The sequence below is a fragment of the Oryzias latipes genome, chromosome 18 (assembly GCF_053564925.1).
Source record: "Oryzias latipes strain Hd-rR chromosome 18, Olatipes_Hd-rR_3.1".
Classification (NCBI taxonomy): Eukaryota; Metazoa; Chordata; class Actinopteri; order Beloniformes; family Adrianichthyidae; genus Oryzias; species Oryzias latipes.
In genome coordinates, this window is record NC_136254.1 from 178333 (window position 1) to 198585 (window position 20253).

General features: G+C 43.2%; 2 protein-coding genes across 8 annotated transcripts in view; one reads left to right on the forward strand and one right to left on the reverse strand.

The window, feature by feature from the left end:
• The window catches only part of LOC144987262 (uncharacterized), a 211522-nt gene that overhangs the window by 64767 nt on the left and 126502 nt on the right, over window positions 1–20253 (forward strand). Inside the window, exon 2 of one of the 2 annotated variants that reach the window (XM_078936477.1) lies at window positions 13178–13347. The exons of the other annotated variant lie outside the window; for it this stretch is intronic. Within the exon in view, the coding sequence (XP_078792603.1) occupies window positions 13178–13214 (37 nt within the window). The 3' untranslated portion in view covers window positions 13215–13347. Of the gene's footprint in view, window positions 1–13177; window positions 13348–20253 lie in introns of those variants that run through there. 2 annotated transcript variants of the gene reach the window in all.
• The window catches only part of afap1 (actin filament associated protein 1), a 122554-nt gene that overhangs the window by 59789 nt on the left and 42512 nt on the right, over window positions 1–20253 (reverse strand). For 3 of the 6 annotated variants that reach the window (XM_078936481.1, XM_078936482.1, XM_020701974.3), the window contains exons 2-3: window positions 18665–18929; window positions 11596–11742 (exon numbers count right to left, since the gene is read on the reverse strand). In XM_078936481.1, coding sequence (XP_078792607.1) covers window positions 11596–11740 — 145 coding nt within the window. In that variant the 5' untranslated portion in view covers window positions 11741–11742; window positions 18665–18929. The remainder of the gene's footprint in view (window positions 1–11595; window positions 11743–18664; window positions 18930–20253) is intronic. The other 3 variants (XM_011473453.4, XM_011473454.4, XM_011473451.4) reach the window with 1 other exon arrangement.

Here is a 20253-nt window from a genome sequence, read left to right on the forward strand (position 1 = left end):
GAAACTAATATAATGCCCTTAATTCTATTCCAAAGGAGAGCTATTGGAATTATTCACAAAGCTATATTTAGAGATCCCACAAATGAACGTTTCATTAAGTCAGGTTTATTAAAACTTAAAAATGTAATTGAATTCCAGACCTTATTAGTTATGTTTAAAGCCAGAAACAGAGATTTACCTGAAGACTCACAGGAGATGAAAATCATTGGAGAACATTTGATTTCAAACAACAGATTCACTTTATTCAATTTAAACGGATGTATAAAGCTAAAAAAATTAGATTGTACAAACTTGATTGTTGAATGGAATGTTTGGAATGTCTGTAATGAGTCATCTCTGACTTTGTTGGCTGGTGTGAAAATAACCATCTGCTGCTAAACATCAGAAGAACAAAGGAGCTGGTCCTGGACTTCAGGAGTTCCTCACCACCACAGTCACCAGTGAACATCCAGGGTTCAGACATTGAGGTCGTGGACACATTTAAATACCTGGATGTTCACCTGAACAACAGACTGGACTGGTTAAACGGATGCTCTGTACAGGAGGGGTCAGAGTCGCCTTCACCTGCTGAGGAGACTGAGGTCATTCGGCGTGTGCAGACAGCTGCTCAGGACCTTTTACGACACTGTGGGGGCCTCGGTGGTCCTTTATGGAGTTGTGTGCTGGGCGGGGGGGCAGTGCAGGCAGAGACAGGAGGAGGCTTAACAAACTGGTTAGGAGGGCCGGCTCTGTCCTGGGCTGCACACTTGAGTCCATCGAGGAGGTGGCGGACAGGAGGATGTTGGCTAAGCTGACATCCATCATGGATGACCTCTCCCACCCCCTGCACCAAAATGTAGAGGCGCTGACCAGCTCCTGTTACCCCCACAGTGCAAGAAGGAGCTAATGCAGGTCATTCCCTCCCACAGCCATCAGACTGTACAACACCGTGTCACAGTGACACACAACGGTCACGCATGGGTTTTTCATTCACTCATTTATTTATTTATTTATAACAAACTTTTTGCAGTCGTTGTTTTTCTGTTCTTTAACGGAAGTCTTTTATGCTGTGTATTTTTGTACTTATTTATTTATGTTTAAATTCACTTCATCCCCTTTTTCACTTTGCCCTCTGTGAATGCCACTCTGGCATTCACAGAGGGCGTCCGTCCGTCCGTCCGTCCGTCTCTCTTGTTTTAACTGTGTTTATCTGAACTGTACTTGGTGAAATCTGAGCACAGGTGATGGTGTGAGAAATGCAAATATGATGCAATGTTTAAAAGGGAGCAGACAATTATAAGAATTGCATTCTTCAATTCTGCTCCTTTCCAATCATGAAAATTTTTATTATTATACAACAAAAATGTAAACATATTGGAAAATCAATAATTTCCATGAAAGGAATAAATAAATGAAAATGAAACTAGTTCAGAAGTAATACTATATATAACAGTGCATTGTGCAATAAAATTAAATTTGGTGACATTTCTGTTCTTAGTCACACAGAGAGGCAAATTAATAAAGAGAATGAAGCAGATAAAGTTTTGGTCAGATGCACCTGAAAAGGGGCTGACCCGTGCGGGTACTGCAGGTTTTTGGGTCATCTGGGCCTGTAAAGGGTTGTAGTGAGGAGGGGCAACATCTTACAGTTCCTCTCCAATGAAAATTGTGTTTTTGGAGTCAGCACATTGGTGTTCTTGAGGGTTTTATGGGTAGAGAAGTGCAAAGCAGATATTAAAGACTCCATGTATGATGACACCTTCAATTTATGCCACAAAAAAATAAGTGACTTCAACCCAGGGGGGTAAAACCATGAAGCAGCATAAAGCAACAAGTTTCTGGATGGCTATACTCATTACAGTAAGGTTCAGATGTAATACAAGTCTATAAGGGCGGGGCCTGTCCACACACACACCCAATCCCACAAAAATACCTGTTGGCTCCAAAAATGTCCACATGTCAACATGTACACAATACAAATAGTGTTCACACACGCATACCTATGCCTTTAAACCAACTAGTGTGAAAAATTTCATTCAATCACGGAAACTATTAGTGCAAAGGTGAGCTAACACCTGTGCTCAGGTTAGTGTTCATGTTCTTCTAAAATGGATGATGGAATGTAAAAAGAAGGAGGGGGAGCGACCAGCCACCCCCACACCAAGACCCCCGCCACAGCAGGTGCAGCAGCCAGGGAGAGCAGAGAGGCATGGGGGGACAGAGAGTGCAAGCTCCAGCCCAACCAAGTGGCTCCTCCCACCAAGGTGCATCGCAGGCTAACCCCCCCCCCCCTCACCCTAATGAGATATTATATGAGGAACCCCACCCCTAACCACGGCAGACCGACAAGGAGCAGCGACGACCAGGCCCCCCACCCCCTAAGTCATGGAGTTACTATGGGAGACCAGAGAGACTGAATTCTTTCAAAGTTACTTGAACTTTGGGCTGACATTTTTTCCAAGCTTCAAGCAGCAGATTTCTGTGTTGACTTATATTTACGTTTTTCTTGTTTTTCCAATTTATTAAAATAGTTTTTTTAGCAATACAAAGAGTTATGAAAATGATAGAGCCTAATCCTCTTTCTACATCGATGGCACTCATGTCACCAAGCACACAAAGTGACGGTGAAGCTGTGATTGAAACCTTAAGCCAGACTGATAAATCGGCACATACCTGCTGCCAGAGAGCCTGGACAGGCGTGCAGAACCATAGTGCATGCATGTAATTGTCGGGTAGATTACTGTCACAGTGCTGACAAATGTCTGAGTTACTGAGACCCATCTTGAACATCCTCTGTCCAGTGTAATTCAAAGAGTTTGAAACGTCTACTAACTTTAAAAACTAAGTCCAGATGACAACCCTTAAACCTACTACTAAGATGGAATGAGATGGATGAATGAGGGTTATCTTCATACTCAGTTTAAAGGTGTTTAGACAAAGTTCTGACCAGAAGCTTTGAACTGTGCTGCTGTTCAGGTCTGCATCCCATTTTGTTATCGGAAGTGAAATATTATTATCTAGGTTGCATAAAAGTTTGTATATTTTGGAGAGAGTTTTATTCATTGAAAAATTAATCAGAGAGGCAACTACTTCTAGTGGCTTTAAATTGTTGTTTTTGTATTTAAACTTTTTAGTGATAATTGATTTAAGTTGCTGATATTCCAAGAAGTTATTTGTTCCATGTTTGTCTTGAGGTTCCTGGGGAGTTATGAATCTTTTATCAATAATTAGGTGCTCTAGTAGTGTTACGCCCCCTGCTTGCCAAGCTGGGAAGTGTATCATTTCTTTGCTTCTAAGGATGTCCAGGTTGTTCCAGATGGGTGTCATTTTGCACAGTAAAAGTGAGGATTTTGACACTAAGAAATTCCCACCAGGCTGTTAAAATGATTTTTATATTAATACTTTGGAAACAATCCTGTTTTTTAACTGTTTGGCTAATAAATGGTAGATCTGACAGGTTGATCTTTTCACAAAACGCCTGTTCCAAGTCTAACCATGAGTTGGTTTCTGGATTATTTTTGAACCATTTTAAGATGTATTGTAATCTATTTGCAAGAAAGTATTTGTGGAAGTTAGGTAATACTAAGCCTCCACAGCTTTTTGCAGATTTTAAAGTTTTTAGACTGCACGGTTTTCGGATTGACATCTACAGTTGACACGATGGGGATCAAGGCACTATCGCACGTGCAGAGCAAGAAACACAGTAGGTATAAGAAAGACCGACAGCAGGCTGTTTGTTTCTTCTCTACTCCTTCCACTTCTGCAAATTATGCCACCTCTGGTACCACAATGGACGACCGCGGCACAGTGGCTTCATGCCGTTTTAAAGATTTGTTTTTCTCTGCTGTCTGCTGAAGCAATATTTTCTGATTATTCTTGTAATATAAATATTTAGAATGACAATGACAGTGTTTAATTTTAAAATTGAGCTAACTGTTAAATGGGAATACTTTCTTTTCTTTATTATCATTCTAACTGCTGCTTTTGAAATCTGTTGACCTACACATTGAAGGTTGCTGTGTTGGAATTGTTTTCCTCTTTGCGTTCCATCTAGAGGAAAAAGACTGAGAAAGAAAGAGGAAGTCTGGACTACAAGCTGATGACTCTGTGCACTGATACTCCCAATGTCTACAGTGAGACGTTTAAAGGAGTGTCTTAACTACTGACCTTGCATCTCTTATACTCATTCGTTTTTGTAACCTGAGCAACCCAATTCTTAATAAAAAGAGAAGGTCAGGCTGACATCCTCAGAGCTGCTTGAGAAAATGACTGAGCGTGTCGGTTTGTAGAAGTTAAAATTCAAATATTGCTCATTGTCTACTTTTTTCATATTTATAATACAGTAGATACTTTATTTCTCCCACAATGGGAGATGTTCCCATCCCCTGGGGGAGCGGTGAGCTGCAGATGAGCGCGCTTGGGAGATGAAAACTGGCTGGGGAGAACAGGGATCGAACTGCCAAACCTTTGGTTACTGGACGACCTCCTCTACCGCCTGAGCCACTTGCCGCCTAATGGGAACAAGCTACTCATTAATTTTTTTTGCATAGTTCCTAAGCTTTTGTGATTGACAAACATGCAATACCTTGTAAGTCACCTTGCTCTCTTGCCTGTTTTGATGAGCTTTTCAAAGCTCACCCCGTGTTTGGCACTTGTGACCCTGATCTGGTCAATTTGTATAACTTTCTGCAGACAACCATTTATGAGATAGATGTAAATGCAACCTAAGTAAATCCTAGAAATACAGAGCTGAGAGCTTGGATGCTACATTGAGTAGAATTGTATTTATCCCCACTGGCTTTAGCATGACATGGAGTTTAAATGTTTTGCTTCCTTTGTATGAGTTCGTACCAACATGCTAATTCCTGACTAAGCATTTGACAGTGATCCATGGACTGTGCTTTGGTAGGAAACCTGGTCTATAATGTAGTCAGGCTGGTTGTACTCAGGTTTATGGCATGTTTTCTGGGTTCAGGAGCAACCTAATAATGCCCATGGTGTTCATTCTTGTGATCCTAGTGAAGGCCCATCAACAACTGAAGAGTCTCTTGGAAGTAATTATGATTTATCCTCTAAAAGTGGTTCTTCTGATTCAGTCCTGCTCCAAAGGTCACTAGTGCATAACTGTGTTGCAACAGTAGCAGAACTTAAAATGGCAGGTGTAAGTGAAAAAGCAATCAACTCTCTGGTGGTTTCCAGGAAATAAATTATTAATGATATTCAACATCAAGCAAAAGAAACTACAAAAAACTGTCTGTCTTTTCAAGAACCTGTCAAAACTGACATTGAGTTGAAAATTGACTGAGAAATTGATTTGAGAAACAGAATATGATAGAGATGCAGATCTAGTAGAGCATGTACTTGGTTCCAGATCTGGTACCCTGCACAGTGGAACTACAGGAGGCTACGATCAGGTTGCTGTTACCGATACATTTATTTACAAACCCATTTTAGAAACATTAAAATTCCTTTACGGTCACCCTAATATAGAGGGCATGATGGCCAAGTCAAATTCAAGAAACAATCTTCTTAAAGACTCTTCTGATGGGGATATTTTCAAAAGTCATCTTCTGTTTCCAGAGCAGAGTCTTTCTTTCAGATTCAACTTTTCTATGGTGGTTTTGACATCATTTGGGATCAAAATAGGGACTGCATAATTTAGGAGCTAAAATGGGTTAGGGGCAAAAAAGTATTCAGTAAGCCAACAGTTGTGCAAGTTCTCCCCCTTAAAAAGATAAGAGAGACCTGAAATTTTCAACATACACTAAAACGTGTATTTAGGCTGTAGTTGTAAAGAAACTTTTACATTGATCTAACTTAATTACTAGCTTTGGTAAAGATAAATCCTTTTTTTTTAGGTCAATCAACTAAGAAATAACAGGTAGTTATCAGACATTTATTTGACTTTCATTCAAATTAATTCAAATAATTAATTAAGTAGGTGTAGATTCGGTGTGAAGCCGTCAATGCGTCATAACGTAAGGACATACTTGGAAAGTGCGCCGTGCGCAGTAGCAAGTGCAGACTCTAAAGACTCCCGATGGAGTAACAATCAAGGACATTTGCATCAACCTTGAGTTATAATTAGGCCTGCACAATTTACCACAAATTTATTGTTATCGCAGTATCGAGCTGTGCAATATGGATATCACAAAAGACAGTTAAAATAGCAATAAACGGTTACTTTAAATGTGCTAAAACAATCTTATGGCAACTTGAAGCATTTAACGATTAAAATAAATCCCTTTATGCATTTGACCAATCGGATGGACACCTTCACATTGTTGAGCAATCAGATGGAGCCCTTTTATATTAGATGTTCACCCGACGAGGGTCATTGCAATGAAATGGGAATGATGTTTTAGGTTGTTTTGCTCTTTAATTATATACTGCAAGTTATATCGTTATCGCATATTCCTCATATTTTGCAGCCCTCGTTATAATAACAGTTTTGATGAAAAAGTGTTTTGTAAAACATGAATTCCTTTGAGGTTGTTTATTTTGCCTGAATTTTGCTCTTTGAATAGATTAAATATATTGAAATATATGATTGGGCCTGCCGTCAGATCTGGCAGCGCAAGGAATTGTGGGATACCATTCCCTTTGCCTGTCTGGATGAATTGGGGTGTGGGTTTTTGTCTATGTGTTTCGTTGTCTAGCTGTTTTATACTGTTTTGCCCAGTTATTTTATCCAGTTATGTTTATTTCTTTCTAGACCATGAGTTAGAGGGAGGGAGAGGATGTTGACCAAACCCCTTGTGCGGAAAGATGATGCAGGTCTACTTCTACAAATAAAGTTCACAATATCTGCACTCTGGCCCTGTAGTAAATATTGCTTATTCATTTCCATAACATCAAAATGATGAAACCCGTGGTTCCAAACCTTGACATATGTGAGTTAAATAAAAACATTAAGTTAAATTGGAAAAATATAAGAATCAAAGTTAGAAAAACATTAAATTGAGTTGGATAAATATATTATAATTAGTTGGAAAAATGTGTTGATTTGAGTTGTATGAACAAAAGAATTTCAGTTAGATAAACATATTAAATTGAGTTGGATAGACATAAAATGATCGGGTTGGATTTGTTACAAATTGAAGTGATTTTTTTTTAAGTTGGATCGAGTATTTTCTTTTGTGTAGGTAAACCTCAACTATAAGAGACAAAATGATTTATAAAATCACTGTCTGATTTCTAAGAAGAATTAAGTTGTAAATTATGGTGGGAAATTGGTATTTAGTCAAAAGCAAAAGTTCGACTCAATACTTTATTATATACCCTTTGGTGGCAATGACAGCAATCGAATGCTTTCTTTAAGTCTTCAAAGGTTTTGACAAACTGTTGATGGTATTTTGGCCCATTCCTCCATGCAGATCTCCTCAAGAGCAGTGATGATTTGGGTCTGTCACCTGGAAACACAGACTTTCAACTCCCTCCAAAGATGTTCTATGGAGTTGAGATCTGGAGACTGGCTAGGCCACTCCATGCCCATGCAAAGCTTCACTCAAAATCTAAAGATACATGGCCACATTCATTCTTTCCTTTACACCAGTGGTCCCCAACCTTTTTGTCACTGCGGACCGGTACAACGCAAGACAAGTTCACCCTGGACCGGTGGTGGTGGTGCGGGGGGGTTGAGGTGCAACGCATATTACACACAGCAGGTTTGGTGCGTGGGAATTGCCCGTGGCGATAAATCCATATTTTAAATAGGTTTCTTGATACTGCCTGTTAAAGGCAGATTTCCCTTTTTTAGCGGGTGCAGGTTCCTCTTCTGTCCCTTCATTGGACCGTTTCCCCTTGTCAAAGCAACTTTCTAAAGAAGTTTGTTTTTTGCTCATTTTGATTGTTTGGGTTTAATTTTAGCGGGGTGTATCACGTGATGTTTGGTGTCGCCACTTTGACGTGCGTTAAGTGTGACGGATGTAACAGAGAGAATCCGGTCACTTTTCAAAATAAAACCTTTTTTTTTTTCGAAAAAAACAATAAAATGGAAATTATTTTTTCTTTCTGTGCGTCCCGGTGCCAAGTGTCCCGCGGCCCGGTGGTTGGGGACCACTGCTTTACACCACATGTGTCAGGATATGAGGTAGACACAAAATTGCAGGACGCAGGATCTTCCAATGAGAACTCGAATTTAATCGTCAATTTGCTCTTAAGCCAAAAGATTCATGTAACTCTGTGAACAGCACAAAACAATCTGGCAACAAGTGCAGGGGAGACGCAGACTATAAGCATGAGGATAGATTAAACAATTACAAACAGGTGCGCACATCAGGGAGGGCAGGTGAACACACTGAGGGAAGGTCAAGACAACTGAAATGAGAGGACATGTGAGATACAGGAAGTAACAAAATAAAAGCTGAAACAAAACCCATTCTCACCCTGGCTTCTATACCTCACAACATGTGTCAAACTCAAGGTCCGCGGGCCTAATGTGGCCCCCATGTCATTTTATGTGGCCCACGAGTAGGGCTGTGATGATGACCTCATCACCGCACTTTTTGTTTTTTTGAAAGTTCAACATATGGTGCGTGATTGGAACTATAATAAACACATTACACACGTTCATCTTTGCTGATAACTGACTGCGTTCTAATTTTAATTTCCATTTGTATTCATTTCCGTTACAAGTTGCGTGCGTTCTTCAGTGCGCGACACGGCCGCCCGCCGGAGGATTTTGTGTTGGGGGGGGTTTATTACTGTTCTCAGTAACTCTGTAACACCAAACATGAACGCACACTGTTAGATTTCCATGAATATCACTACATGTTTTGTCTGGGAACTATTTTGTGCGCACAAAGTTACGTGTCTGTATGAATAAAGGCCTCCTGCCCCGCCTTCTTCATGGTGTCAGGCTTCATGGCTACCGGAAAGGTGACTAAGAGTCTGCAGTCTGTTTATTACTGAGTAATAAATAATATTCTGAGATGTCTGTACCAGAGAGCACAGGTGAAACTCGCGTGCAGCTAGAGAGCAGAAGAATCAACACACACCCCCAACACACGTGTGCGCTCCCTCCTCCCAGTCCTACACGACGCAGCACGCTCACACAGTCACAGTCAATCTACAACACCTATATAGTTAGTTCATTAGTTAGATAGGTAGTAGTTAGTTGTTACTGTTATTTTTTAATAATGAATACTACGTTGTAATTTTATTTATTTCTGATGCGGCTGTCGGGGGATTTTGTGGGGTGGGGGTGGGGGGGTTGGGGGGGGGGGGGGGGGCGGTTAACCGCGACACCGCGCCCCCTGGTAGTTCATCACAGCGGTGATAAAAAATCCGACACATCACAGCTCTACCCGCCAGAGCACAAAAGTTTTTAATTTCTTAAAATAAAAATTTGTGTGTATTTATTTATATATAGGGCAGGGGTCGGGAACCTTTTCGGGCAAAAGAGCCAGAAACGCCACATATTTTTAAATGTAATTTCCAAAGAGCCATACAATAATGTTGTGTCTCTTTCCCACACTGAGGCACGGAGACTTAACCTCTTTTAAGGTTCTTTATTCTGGTTACTGTAGACCGCAACAAACGCCGTACAATTAATTCAGCAACTCCTGAATCTCTCCTGCCGACACGAGAGCGCTTCTCCCAACTTTATATTCCCCCCTCCCGCTCCAGCCCTCCCATTTCCCTTATTCGGCTCATTGCTGAACCCCATTGGTCCAAACTACCTAACAACAGGCTGAGCGACAGAACTGAGAGCCAATCAGATCTCTGCTTGATGCGTTTAATGAACTCCAGAACTTTTAACGCGGCCCAACAGCCAAGTTAAACTCAGTCCGCGACAATATGTTTAAAACTAAATATACAAATGAATGTGTGCATTTGATGTAATTTCAAGATTTTTAAAGTACAATAAGTCTGTGGATTCTTTTTAATAACATTGTTATGCTGTTGCTAATAAATGATGAGTATTTCTCGTGGTAGTTTTGCTGATGGTCTAGTCTGGTTGATACGTGGTGAGTTTCTGCTTCATGCAGGCGTTGAGACTTTAACGTGATCTTAGGTTAGTATGAATGTTCTTTAGATGTGAGACAGACTGATCACATGCAGATATTGAGCCAATCATACACTCACACGCTGCAGTGAGTGACGTGCAGCGGGTTTTACGTTTTTTCACCTGCTACCTGTGCCCACAACCCCCCCACCCTCTGCTTTCTTCCTCACACATCCCGTCCCCGCAACTGCGTGCTCTTTCTCAGAGATGGGAGCGCGCAGTTTCAGGCACGGCAATTCACAGGTTTTCAGCTGTGAAATAATAGATACTAGTAAAGTGATAGTGACAGATTTTTCTGTCACAGATTTTTCTCTCTATTCACAGATACTACTCCGCGCCTCTGACATCGCATCGCGCCCGAGAAGGACTGGTCTAATGAAAAAAAAAGTATAATTAAAGATTTGTCTGCGAGCCACATGTGACCATCAAAAGAGCCATATATGGCTCGTGAGCCATAGGTTCCCGACCCCTGCACTAGGGGGAATTGGACTTGAAATATTGGATTGGACTACTATACATTATGACTTAAACTCTGTCCATATAACCTAACCTGACAGAATCAAATTTAAAAGGATTTATGCTAAAGTAACAAGCAAACAGATGTTTCTATGCAACTGTAATTGTCACTTTAAAATGTTATAATAAATAAACAATGAGTTATTTTGAGATTAAGGAGTAGTTACATTTATTTTTCATTACATTTTGTTACATGTAGAAGTTATATCTGGCCCTTTGAAGACAACTACTATGCTGATGTGGCCCTCGGTTAAAATGAGTTTGAAACCCCTGCTTTACACAAATCAGTCGTCCTGGTCCCTTTGCTGAAAAACAGCCCAAAAGCATGATACTTCCACCCCCATGCTTTACAGTAGGTCTGGTGTTCTTTGGATACAGATCAGCATTCTTTCTCCTCTAAACAGTAGAGTTCCTACCAAAAAGTTCTATTGTGGTTTCATCTGACCATAGGACATTCTCCCAATCCTCTTCTGGATCCTCCAAATGCTCTCTAGCAGACTGTAGACGGTTCTGCACATGTACCGGCTTTAGCAGGGGGACACGTCTGGCCCTGCAGGGTTTGAGTCCCTGGTGGTGTAGTGTGTTACTGATGGTAGCCTTTGTTACTTTGGTCCCAGCACCACTAGGTCCCCCATGGGATTCTGGGAGTTTTCCTCACCATTAGAGGGGGGGTTAGGGTTAGGGTTCGGTTAGACACAAGTGAAGAGTTTTTCAAAATGACATTCATTACCTAAAGACTAAATCTCCACGTGAAGCAAGAGCAGCGATTGCAATCAAGGAATATTGCAGCAGCTGATTGTTGCTACAATCTGCTGACGGACAATTCTATCGAAGTGAGCATTTAAAAGTTGGATGGTCATGTCAGTGTTTAAGAAAACAGCTGATTATTTTGTGTGAAAAAGATACGTTCAAAAAGTAATCTAACCTAAAAATGGATCAGTTAAAAGTCGTATATTTTCTCTCTAAATTGTGATCTTTAACCTTCAGACAGACGGTTTTGCACAAATTTTCTATTATTACACCTGAATACTAAAACACAACAAATTAATTTGGGAATTTTTTATGTCAACAAGTTAAAAACACTAACTTACCTGTAGTTGTGGCTTCGCCTCTGTCATTGAGGACTCTGTTCAGGATGTTAGACAGATGTGTCTTCTTTTCTCTGACCCCGGCGCTCAGGTACTCCCTATCCAGCAAGTCCAGAAACAGACGAAGCTCACTCAGCAGCTCCTCCATCGCTACGGAGCAAACACAACATATTTGTTTAACTTCAACAGGGGGTCACGTAAAAGCAACAGCAGGAAAACTTCCCTATGAGGCTGGAGGAGACACCTAAACTGCGTGCTTCATTGTCCTGTCAGAAAACCAACATCAGTTCCAGCAGTCGCCTTTGCAGCTGGTAAAATGTTCAGAGTAAAACAAAGGGACATTTAAAAAACCGATGCTGTGTTAGGAATATGCATAACTTCTATTCTGTTATCAAACTCATACTAATGTCTGTCAAAAACTCAATACACTCTCAACCGCTCACTAGGGGCACTCAAAGAAAACTTTGCTTTTTTCAAACAGAGCTGGAGGAGAAACAGAAACTTAAGGCTGAAGTCCTCAAAGCAGAACCAAATGTCAGAATTCACAACAGCAGTAACCCTGAGCGTGAATCCTGGTGCTTTATTCTCATGGCATTCCAACACATTACAGCTTGTGAGCAGCTGAGAGACTTGGTACTGAATGTGTCTGAGCTCTGGGTCTCTGGAGGACCTAACTGCTGATCCAAAATTCCTATAGGAATACTGTGGACATGTGTGCATGAAAACATCCAGAAAAGAGCACTAAAATGGTGTTGTGTGCTTACAGGTCATGAGAAGTGAGTGCACACATCAAAAGTGTGTTTCACTTCGGCAGCATGCATGTATCTCCACCCCTAACCCTCTAACCCTGCCACACTGCTCCCTGTCTGCTTCATCCCTCCTCCTAACCCACAGTATATTGATGGACAGATGTTTTCAGAATTTCACCTTTGATGTAATATTTGTCTTTCTGGTATAATTGTTACAGCTTAAAATAAGAACTTATTCAAATCAGTGCTTGTATCCCCCAATTTCTCACCTCTCTTCCCTTTAAGGCTCGTACACACCGGGACGAATTTCGCGCGATTTTCGGCGACGTTTAACGCCTCGTGACTAAACAAAGGGCACCAATGAGAGTGTGCACACCGACGCGAAAAAACGCCACGCGTCAAATCGTCAAAAAAGAAAAACGCCTCAGGTTCATTTTTTTTTTGACACGTCGCGTCGAAATCTATTCGACCAATGAGAATGGCGCTCAAACACAAAACTGCCTTGCTGAGCACACATACCAGCGAAGAAGATAGACGCCGAGTTGCATCTACACAGCCTTCTTTCTCTTTCGGCTTTTCCCATCAGGGGTCGCCACAGCGAATCATCCTTTTCCACCTCACTCTATCATGGACATCTTCTACCCTAACATTAGCCAACTTCATGTCCTCTGTCAAGACATCCATGTATCTCCTCTTTGGCCGTCCTCTTGCCCTCCTGCCAGGCAGTTCCATCTCCAACATCCTTCTACCAATATATCCACTATCCCTCCTCTGAACATGTCCAAACCATCTCAGTCTGGCTTCTCTGACTTTGTCGCTAACACAGGCAACATGAGCCGTCCCTCTGATGTACTCGTTCCTTATCCTGTCTAACCTGGTCACTCCTAAGGAGAACCTCAACATCTTCATCTCCGCTACCTCCATCTCAGCCTCTTGTCTCTGTCTCACTGCTACCGTCTCTAACCCATAGAGCAGAGCTGGTCTCACCACTGTCTTGTACACCTTTCCTTTGAGTCTTGCTGACACTCTTCTGTCACACAACACTCCTGACACTTTCCTCCACCCACTCCAACCTGCCTGCACTCGCCTCTTCACCTCTTTTCCACACTCCCCATCACACTGAACTGTTGACCCCAAGTACTTAAACTCCTGCACCTTCTTCACCTCAGCCCCCTGTAACCTAACGCTTCTACCTTGATCCCTCTCGTTCAGACACATGTATTCTGTCTTACTACGACTGACCTTCATGCCTCTTCTTTCCAGAGCAAACCTCCACCTCTCTAGCTGTTCCTCCACCTGCTCTCTACTCTCACTGCAAATTACGATGTCATCCGCAAACATCATTGTCCAGGGAGATTCCTGTCTTACCTCGTCTGTCAGCCTGTCCATCAGCATAGCAAACAAAAAAGGACTCAAAGCTGATCCTTGGTGTAGTCCCACTTCCACCTTGAACTCCTCTGTCTGACCTACAGCACATCTCACCACCGTCATACTTCTCTCATACATGTCCTGAACTACTCTGACATACTTCTCTGCCACTCCAGACGACCTCATACAGTACCACAGCTCCTCCCTCGGCACCCTGTCATACGCCTTCTCTAAATCTACGAACACACAATGCAGCTCCTTCTGACCTTCTCTGTACTTTTCCATCAACATTCTCAAAGCAAAAATGGCATCAGTGGTGCTCTTACGGGGCATGAAACCATACTGCTGCTCACAAATCTCCACCTCTTTCCTAAGCCTGGCTTCCACTACTCTTTCCCACAGCTTCATTGTGTGGCTCATCAACTTTATTCCTCTATAGTTGCTGCAGTTCTGCATGTCACCCTTGTTCTTAAAGATCGGAACCAGAACGCTTCTCCTCCATTCCTCAGGCATCTTCTCACTCTCTAGAATCCTATTGAAAAAACTCGTTAGAAATTCCACTGCTGTCTCTCCTAAGCACTTCCATACCTCCACAGGTACGTCATCAGGACCAACGGCCTTTCCGCTCTTCATCCTTTTCAGAGCCTTCCTAACCTCATCCTTTCCAATCTCTGCTACTTCCTGCTCCACAACAACCACATCTTCCTCCCTTCTTTCCCTGTCATTTTCCTCGTTCATCAGCTCCTCAAAATACTCCTTCCATCTTTTCTGTACACTCTCCTGGGTTGTTAGCACCTTTCCGTCTCTGTCCTTAATCACCCTTATCTGTTGCACGTCCTTCCCATCTCTGTCTCTCTGTCTGGCTAGCCTGTACAAGTCCTTCTCTCCTTCCTTTGTGTCTAACCTGTCATATAGCTCATCGTAAGCTTTCTGTTTGGCCTTTGCCACCTCTCTCTTCACTCTACGCTGCGCTTCCTTGTACTCCTGTCTACCTTCCTCAGTCCTTTCTACATCCCACTTCCTTTTAGCCAACCTCTTCCTCTGGACGCATTCCTGTACTTCCTCATTCCACCACCAAGTCTCTTTACCGTCTTTCCTCTTTCCAGATGACACACCTAGCACCTTCCTACCTGTTTCCCTGATAATCTCTGCTGTAGTTTCCCAGTCCTCTGGAAGCTCATCCTGACCACCCAGGACCTGCCTCAACTTCTGCCTAAATTCCTCACAAGTTTCTTCATTCTGTAGCTTCCACCACTTGGTCTTCTTTTCTGTTTTCCCTCTCTTCTTCTTCCTGACCTCCAGAGTCATCTTACACACCACCATGCGGTGCTGTTTGGCTACACTCTCTCCTACCACCACTTTGCAGTCATTAACCTCTCTCAAATGACCTCGTCTACATAGGATGTAGTCCACCTGAGTACTCCTACCTCCACTTCTGTATGTCACTCTATGTTCCTCTCTCTTCTGGAAGTAAGTGTTGACTACAGCCATTTCCATCCTCTTCGCAAAGTCCACCACCATCTGTCCCTCCAGATTCCTTTCCTTCACACCAAACCTGCCCATCACCTCCTCATCACCTCTGTTGCCCTCACCAACATGCCCATTAAAGTCTGCTCCAATAACAACTCTCTCTCCTCTGGGGATACCCTCTATGACCTCATCCAACTCACTCCAGAATCTCTCCTTCACTTCTAACTCACAGCCAACCTGTGGCGCATACCCACTGACTACATTCACCATCACCCCTTCAATTTCTAACTTTAGGCTCATCATCCTGTCTGAGACTCTTTTCACCTCTAGAACACTGTTTACAAACTCCCCCTTCAGAATCACACCTACCCCGTTTCTTTTCCTATCAACACCATGATAGAACAGTTTGTATCCTCCTCCAATACTACGTGCCTTGCTGCCCTTCCACCTTGTCTCCTGCACACACAGTACATCTACCTTCCTTCTCTCCATCATGTCTGCCAGCTCTCTGCCTTTCCCTGTCATTGTGCCAACGTTAAGAGTCCCTATTCTCAAACCTATGTTCCTGCCTTTTCCCTTCTCTCTCTGGCCACGGACCCTTCTGCCTCCCCTCTTTCTTCGACCAACAGTAGTCAAATTTCCACCGACACCCTGTAGGTTAACAGCATCGGTGGCGGTCGTTGTTAACCCGGGCCTCGACCGATCCGGTATGTCAAAAGTGTTGTGGATGATTCGCATGGTTATTTTGGCAATTTTTACGCCGGATGCCCTTCCTGACGCAACCCTCTCTATTTATCCGGGCTTGGGACCGGCACAGAGGCAACTGGCTTGCAACCCCTGTGGCTAGATTGCAACCCCTGTGGCTAGATTATCTATCTATCTATCTACACAGCCGTTAAGAAATAATGACGGACATTCTAAAATATCCCCGAACCAAGCAGCAGTTGGAGCAACTGGTGCTTGAAATATTCATGTTTTCTTTGTTTGATTCTGACAAGCGTGTAAATACTTGCTCTCTTCTTCTGCGTGAAAAGCGAGTTTAAGAAGCGTAAAGTTGCGCAGCGCCACCTTGTGTACAGGAGTATTTCTGTTTACATTAAGCGCCATCTAATGTCAGGGAATGAAATTGCATGTTCGCTCGGCTCATCGTCAGCGAAAATCGCCTGGGTGTGAACACAAAAAACGTGGCGAAAAACGCTGGCGAATAACGCCTGGCGAATATTCGTCCCGGTGTGTACGGGCCTTTACTCTCTTCCACCCCCCCTCACATTCTTCCCCTCTCCCTCCCCCCACACACTAAATGTAACAAGGGAAATAGAAAGAGGGATGTTAGAAAGGGGGGGATATGAGGATGATATGGGGGGGGGGGGGGTAAAACCATGAAGCAGCATAAAGCACTAGTTGCTGGATGTTTATCAATACGGTAAGGTTTAAATGTAGTACAAATCTCAAAGGGGTGGGGCCTGTCCACACACACACACTCAAATGAATGTTATAAACATACCTGTTGGCTCAAAAAATGTCCACATGTCAACATGTACACAATACAGATAGTGTCATACTTATGCCTTCAAACCAACTAGTGTGAAATATTTCATTCAAACTATTAGTGCAAAGGTGAGCTAACACCTGTGGTCAGGTGAGTGTTTATGTTCCTCTTAAATAGATGATGGAATGTAAAAAGAAGGAGGGAGAGTGTCCAGCCTTCCCCACACCAAGACCCCCACCGCAGCATGTACCGCCCCCCGGGTGATTACATCTGCCACCCAGGCCAGTGCCAGCAGGACCACCGTGAGACCCCCAGAGCCAGAGAGCAGGGAGGCATGGGGGAAAGAGAGCGCCGGCCCAGCCCAAACAGGAGAGCAGCCCCCCCGCCGAGCCGGAAGGGCCCAACGCAGCGCCCCGCCCCAGAAGAGTGCCCACAGCCCCAGGAGTTCTGGGCATCCCCCTGCCCCAACCCCAGGTACGAGCCAGGGGAGACCCGCTCCGCACTCCAGGCAGCCACCCACCCGGCCCACGGTTGGTTCAGGAGAGAGCAGGGCAGGGGCCAGCCGTCCCCACCCAGGAGGAGGTCACCCAAGGGAAGAGGGGTCCACAAGAAGTGTTGTAAACATGGCCCCACCAGGCTCGCCCACAGTTGGAAATTTGGCGAGGCCCAGCGCTCAGGGGCAAGGACCAGAACCCACACCACAGGGACACGGACACCCCCCAGCTCAGGTGGGATGTAATCCCCGGCTCCTGGTCTTGCCAGAGAACTCAGGGATCCCTCTTCCTGTGTGGAGAGAGGGCTGCCGGGCCCAGGAAGCCAGCACCCAAGGAACATGGCCGCCGTTGCCAAGAGCCCGGTACCCCCTACCAGGGATGGGGTAGGGGACAGATGGTCCAAGGTCCCACCTTACTTGTGAAATGCATGTGTGTGTATTTGTGAGGGTGTGTGTGTGTTTATGTTGGAATGTATATTTTGAGGAGTAAAGGGTGTGTGTACTAAGGGGGTGCAGTTAAAATTGGTGGGTAGGGCACTCAGGGGACACCTGATTACTCACAGTGATGTCCCATCACCCTCCCTTTGTGTTTATTTTTTTTACTTAGCGATTTAAACACAGGAAGGTACTTTCTTCAGCCCACTGGTTCCTGATTTCCTGTGTCGGTTTTCTTTGTCAGGTCATTTTAAAGTTTTATGCATTCTCTCATTTCTGGTGGCTTTTTTAAAAATACTGCCTTCTCATTGGTTTATTTAGTGTACACTTTCTTATTTTTACATTACTTCTTCATAAGAATGAAGTCTATCTAGCATCAAACAAAGTTCAAGTCAGCTGCAGTCTAGACAGGTTCAAGATGAGGATGCAATCAGACGGAAAAAGTCTGTTGGTCCGGATTGAGTCAGCTTCATTTGGACCGGATCGAGTTCTGATCCCTACGTTTGCTCTGTATTCACACTGCCGTCAAGCTGATTTGTGGATTCCGAACCAAAGTTAGTAAACAAATCCAGGTGACTAATATCTCTTCACTCGTTGGCCAGGAATTACAAGGTTGGGGCAAAACAACGAGAGAAAGAATAATGGAAGTGATAAATTGTATATTTTGCTGACCAATTTTGAATATCTGCATCAATGTCAGGTTCCAAACCTTATTACTTTTGTCCAGTGGAGTCATGCTGCACGTTGGTTACTAAGGAGACGACGGCTAAGAAGGACCGCTGATACATGTTTATGACTTGTAGATTGTTAGGAAAACAGTGAGAAGCAATGTGGATCATTAAAAGTTGCTTTAATGAGTCTGAATTCATCAGACCACATTTCAATGAGTTGCTGTGTCTCATCGTCATGTTTGCTTCCTTCCTAATGTTCCTAATGTTTACATCCCGTAAAGCTACGGTGGCTGTTTTGGTTCAGTTTTTCTACTCAGAGGATGAACAGATTGTATTCAGACTGAGGAAACTCAGACCAAACCGTAGCTCAATCCAATTGGAAATGAACCAAAACCACCTGGAAAGTTGGGTCTAAGAGCTTAGCACTTGGTTGAATTCAGACTGAAGATTTCCCAGGAAGCAGAGCTGGAGGTTGAAGAGATGAATGATGTGATGATGTATCAGGAATGAGGACTTCAGAGGAACAGCACATGTTGTGGTTCTGGAGATTCTAGAGGAAGACCAGAGAGGAGGATTCTGGATGCAGAGAAGGAAGACATGAAGGTAGCTGCTGGTAGAGGATGCAGGAGACAGACGGAGGAAGCTGATTGGCTGTGGAGACCCTGAAGGGAAAAGTCCAAAAGAAAAGAAGAATGTATTTTAATTTCCAAGCTTACTGAATTATTCATTTTTAAAACTAAAGGGAATGAGCTTTGAACCCACGTTATGTAATAAGGTATTATATGCAGGGATTGTAGAAATCCACCAGTGAAAATGAGCAGCAGAAAGAGCACTTCTAAGGTGAATAAAAGAATATTGAAGCTGAGAGGTGAATAAACTAAAGCCAAGTGCTTTTTGATATCTTTTTATAGTGTGGAGCTTTCTGCAACCTGTGCAAAATCCAGCTCCTTAAAGGGTGGTCTTAAAGGAAAACCCATGTGTTTTTTGTTAAAAACCTTAAGTGAACTGTGGAGATTACAGATGAGGATGGAAAACGAAGGGGCCCACCCTCAAAAACACCACAGCATGCAGAAACATAAACAGGGAATCCACTCCCTTTCAAAAACCTTCCTCCTCTTGTCTTGAGCTTCCTTCTATGCTTCTTTTTTAAGTTCCTTCCCTTTCCTGGTTTTGTTCTGAATGCCAAACTGCCACATACACACTTTCTCACACAACAGGGATCTCTGCAAACAGACATTTTCTGCACATTTTGACCACATCTGGTATGTCACCTTTTTTCTAAACAAAACACACAACAGAAACATCTGAACAGGTCAAACCTTAACGTCTATTTCTGTGAAGTAAAAAAAAGTATTTTCCTAGGGTGGGTGTGTGCGTGGAAGTTGAAAGCGTCAAAGTCACGTTTGGGCCTCAAGGAGAAGTCGACCCCAGCTGTTGTTCTGGAAATATTTTTCCAGTTTGAATGGAGTGAGCCATTTTTCTCCTTTTTTCCAGCTTTTATTGGCAACACCTTTATACACCCTATCTGGTGTTTGGAATGCACTTCTTCACCTTTAAAACTTTGGGGAAGTTTAGAACACCGCCAGGCCTGATTGGGTTGCTTCAGCTACAAGAAAACAGGATTTAACAGGATGGTGAGGCAAATGCAATATCAATTAAAGCCGCGAGCAGCGTTGTATCGCCCGCCGGCGCTACCAGCCGCTGCCCTCACGGCTCCATCCATACCCACTCCCCATTCCCCCCACAGAACTGCTATTCCCTTTCAATGGCTTAGAGGCACTTTAGGCCCCTTGTTACAAAATTTGTATTTGCCCTACAAAGTTGATAATGTTAAAAATGATAACTATGATAATATGACTACCGTTGCATTTAGCATCACCAACAGTCTCAGGAAAACACATTGCTTAAGATGAGAATCATGCTAATAATCCTCACTATGGTATTTTAGCAAAAAAGTGCTAACATTGCAATCTGCATCATCAGTTG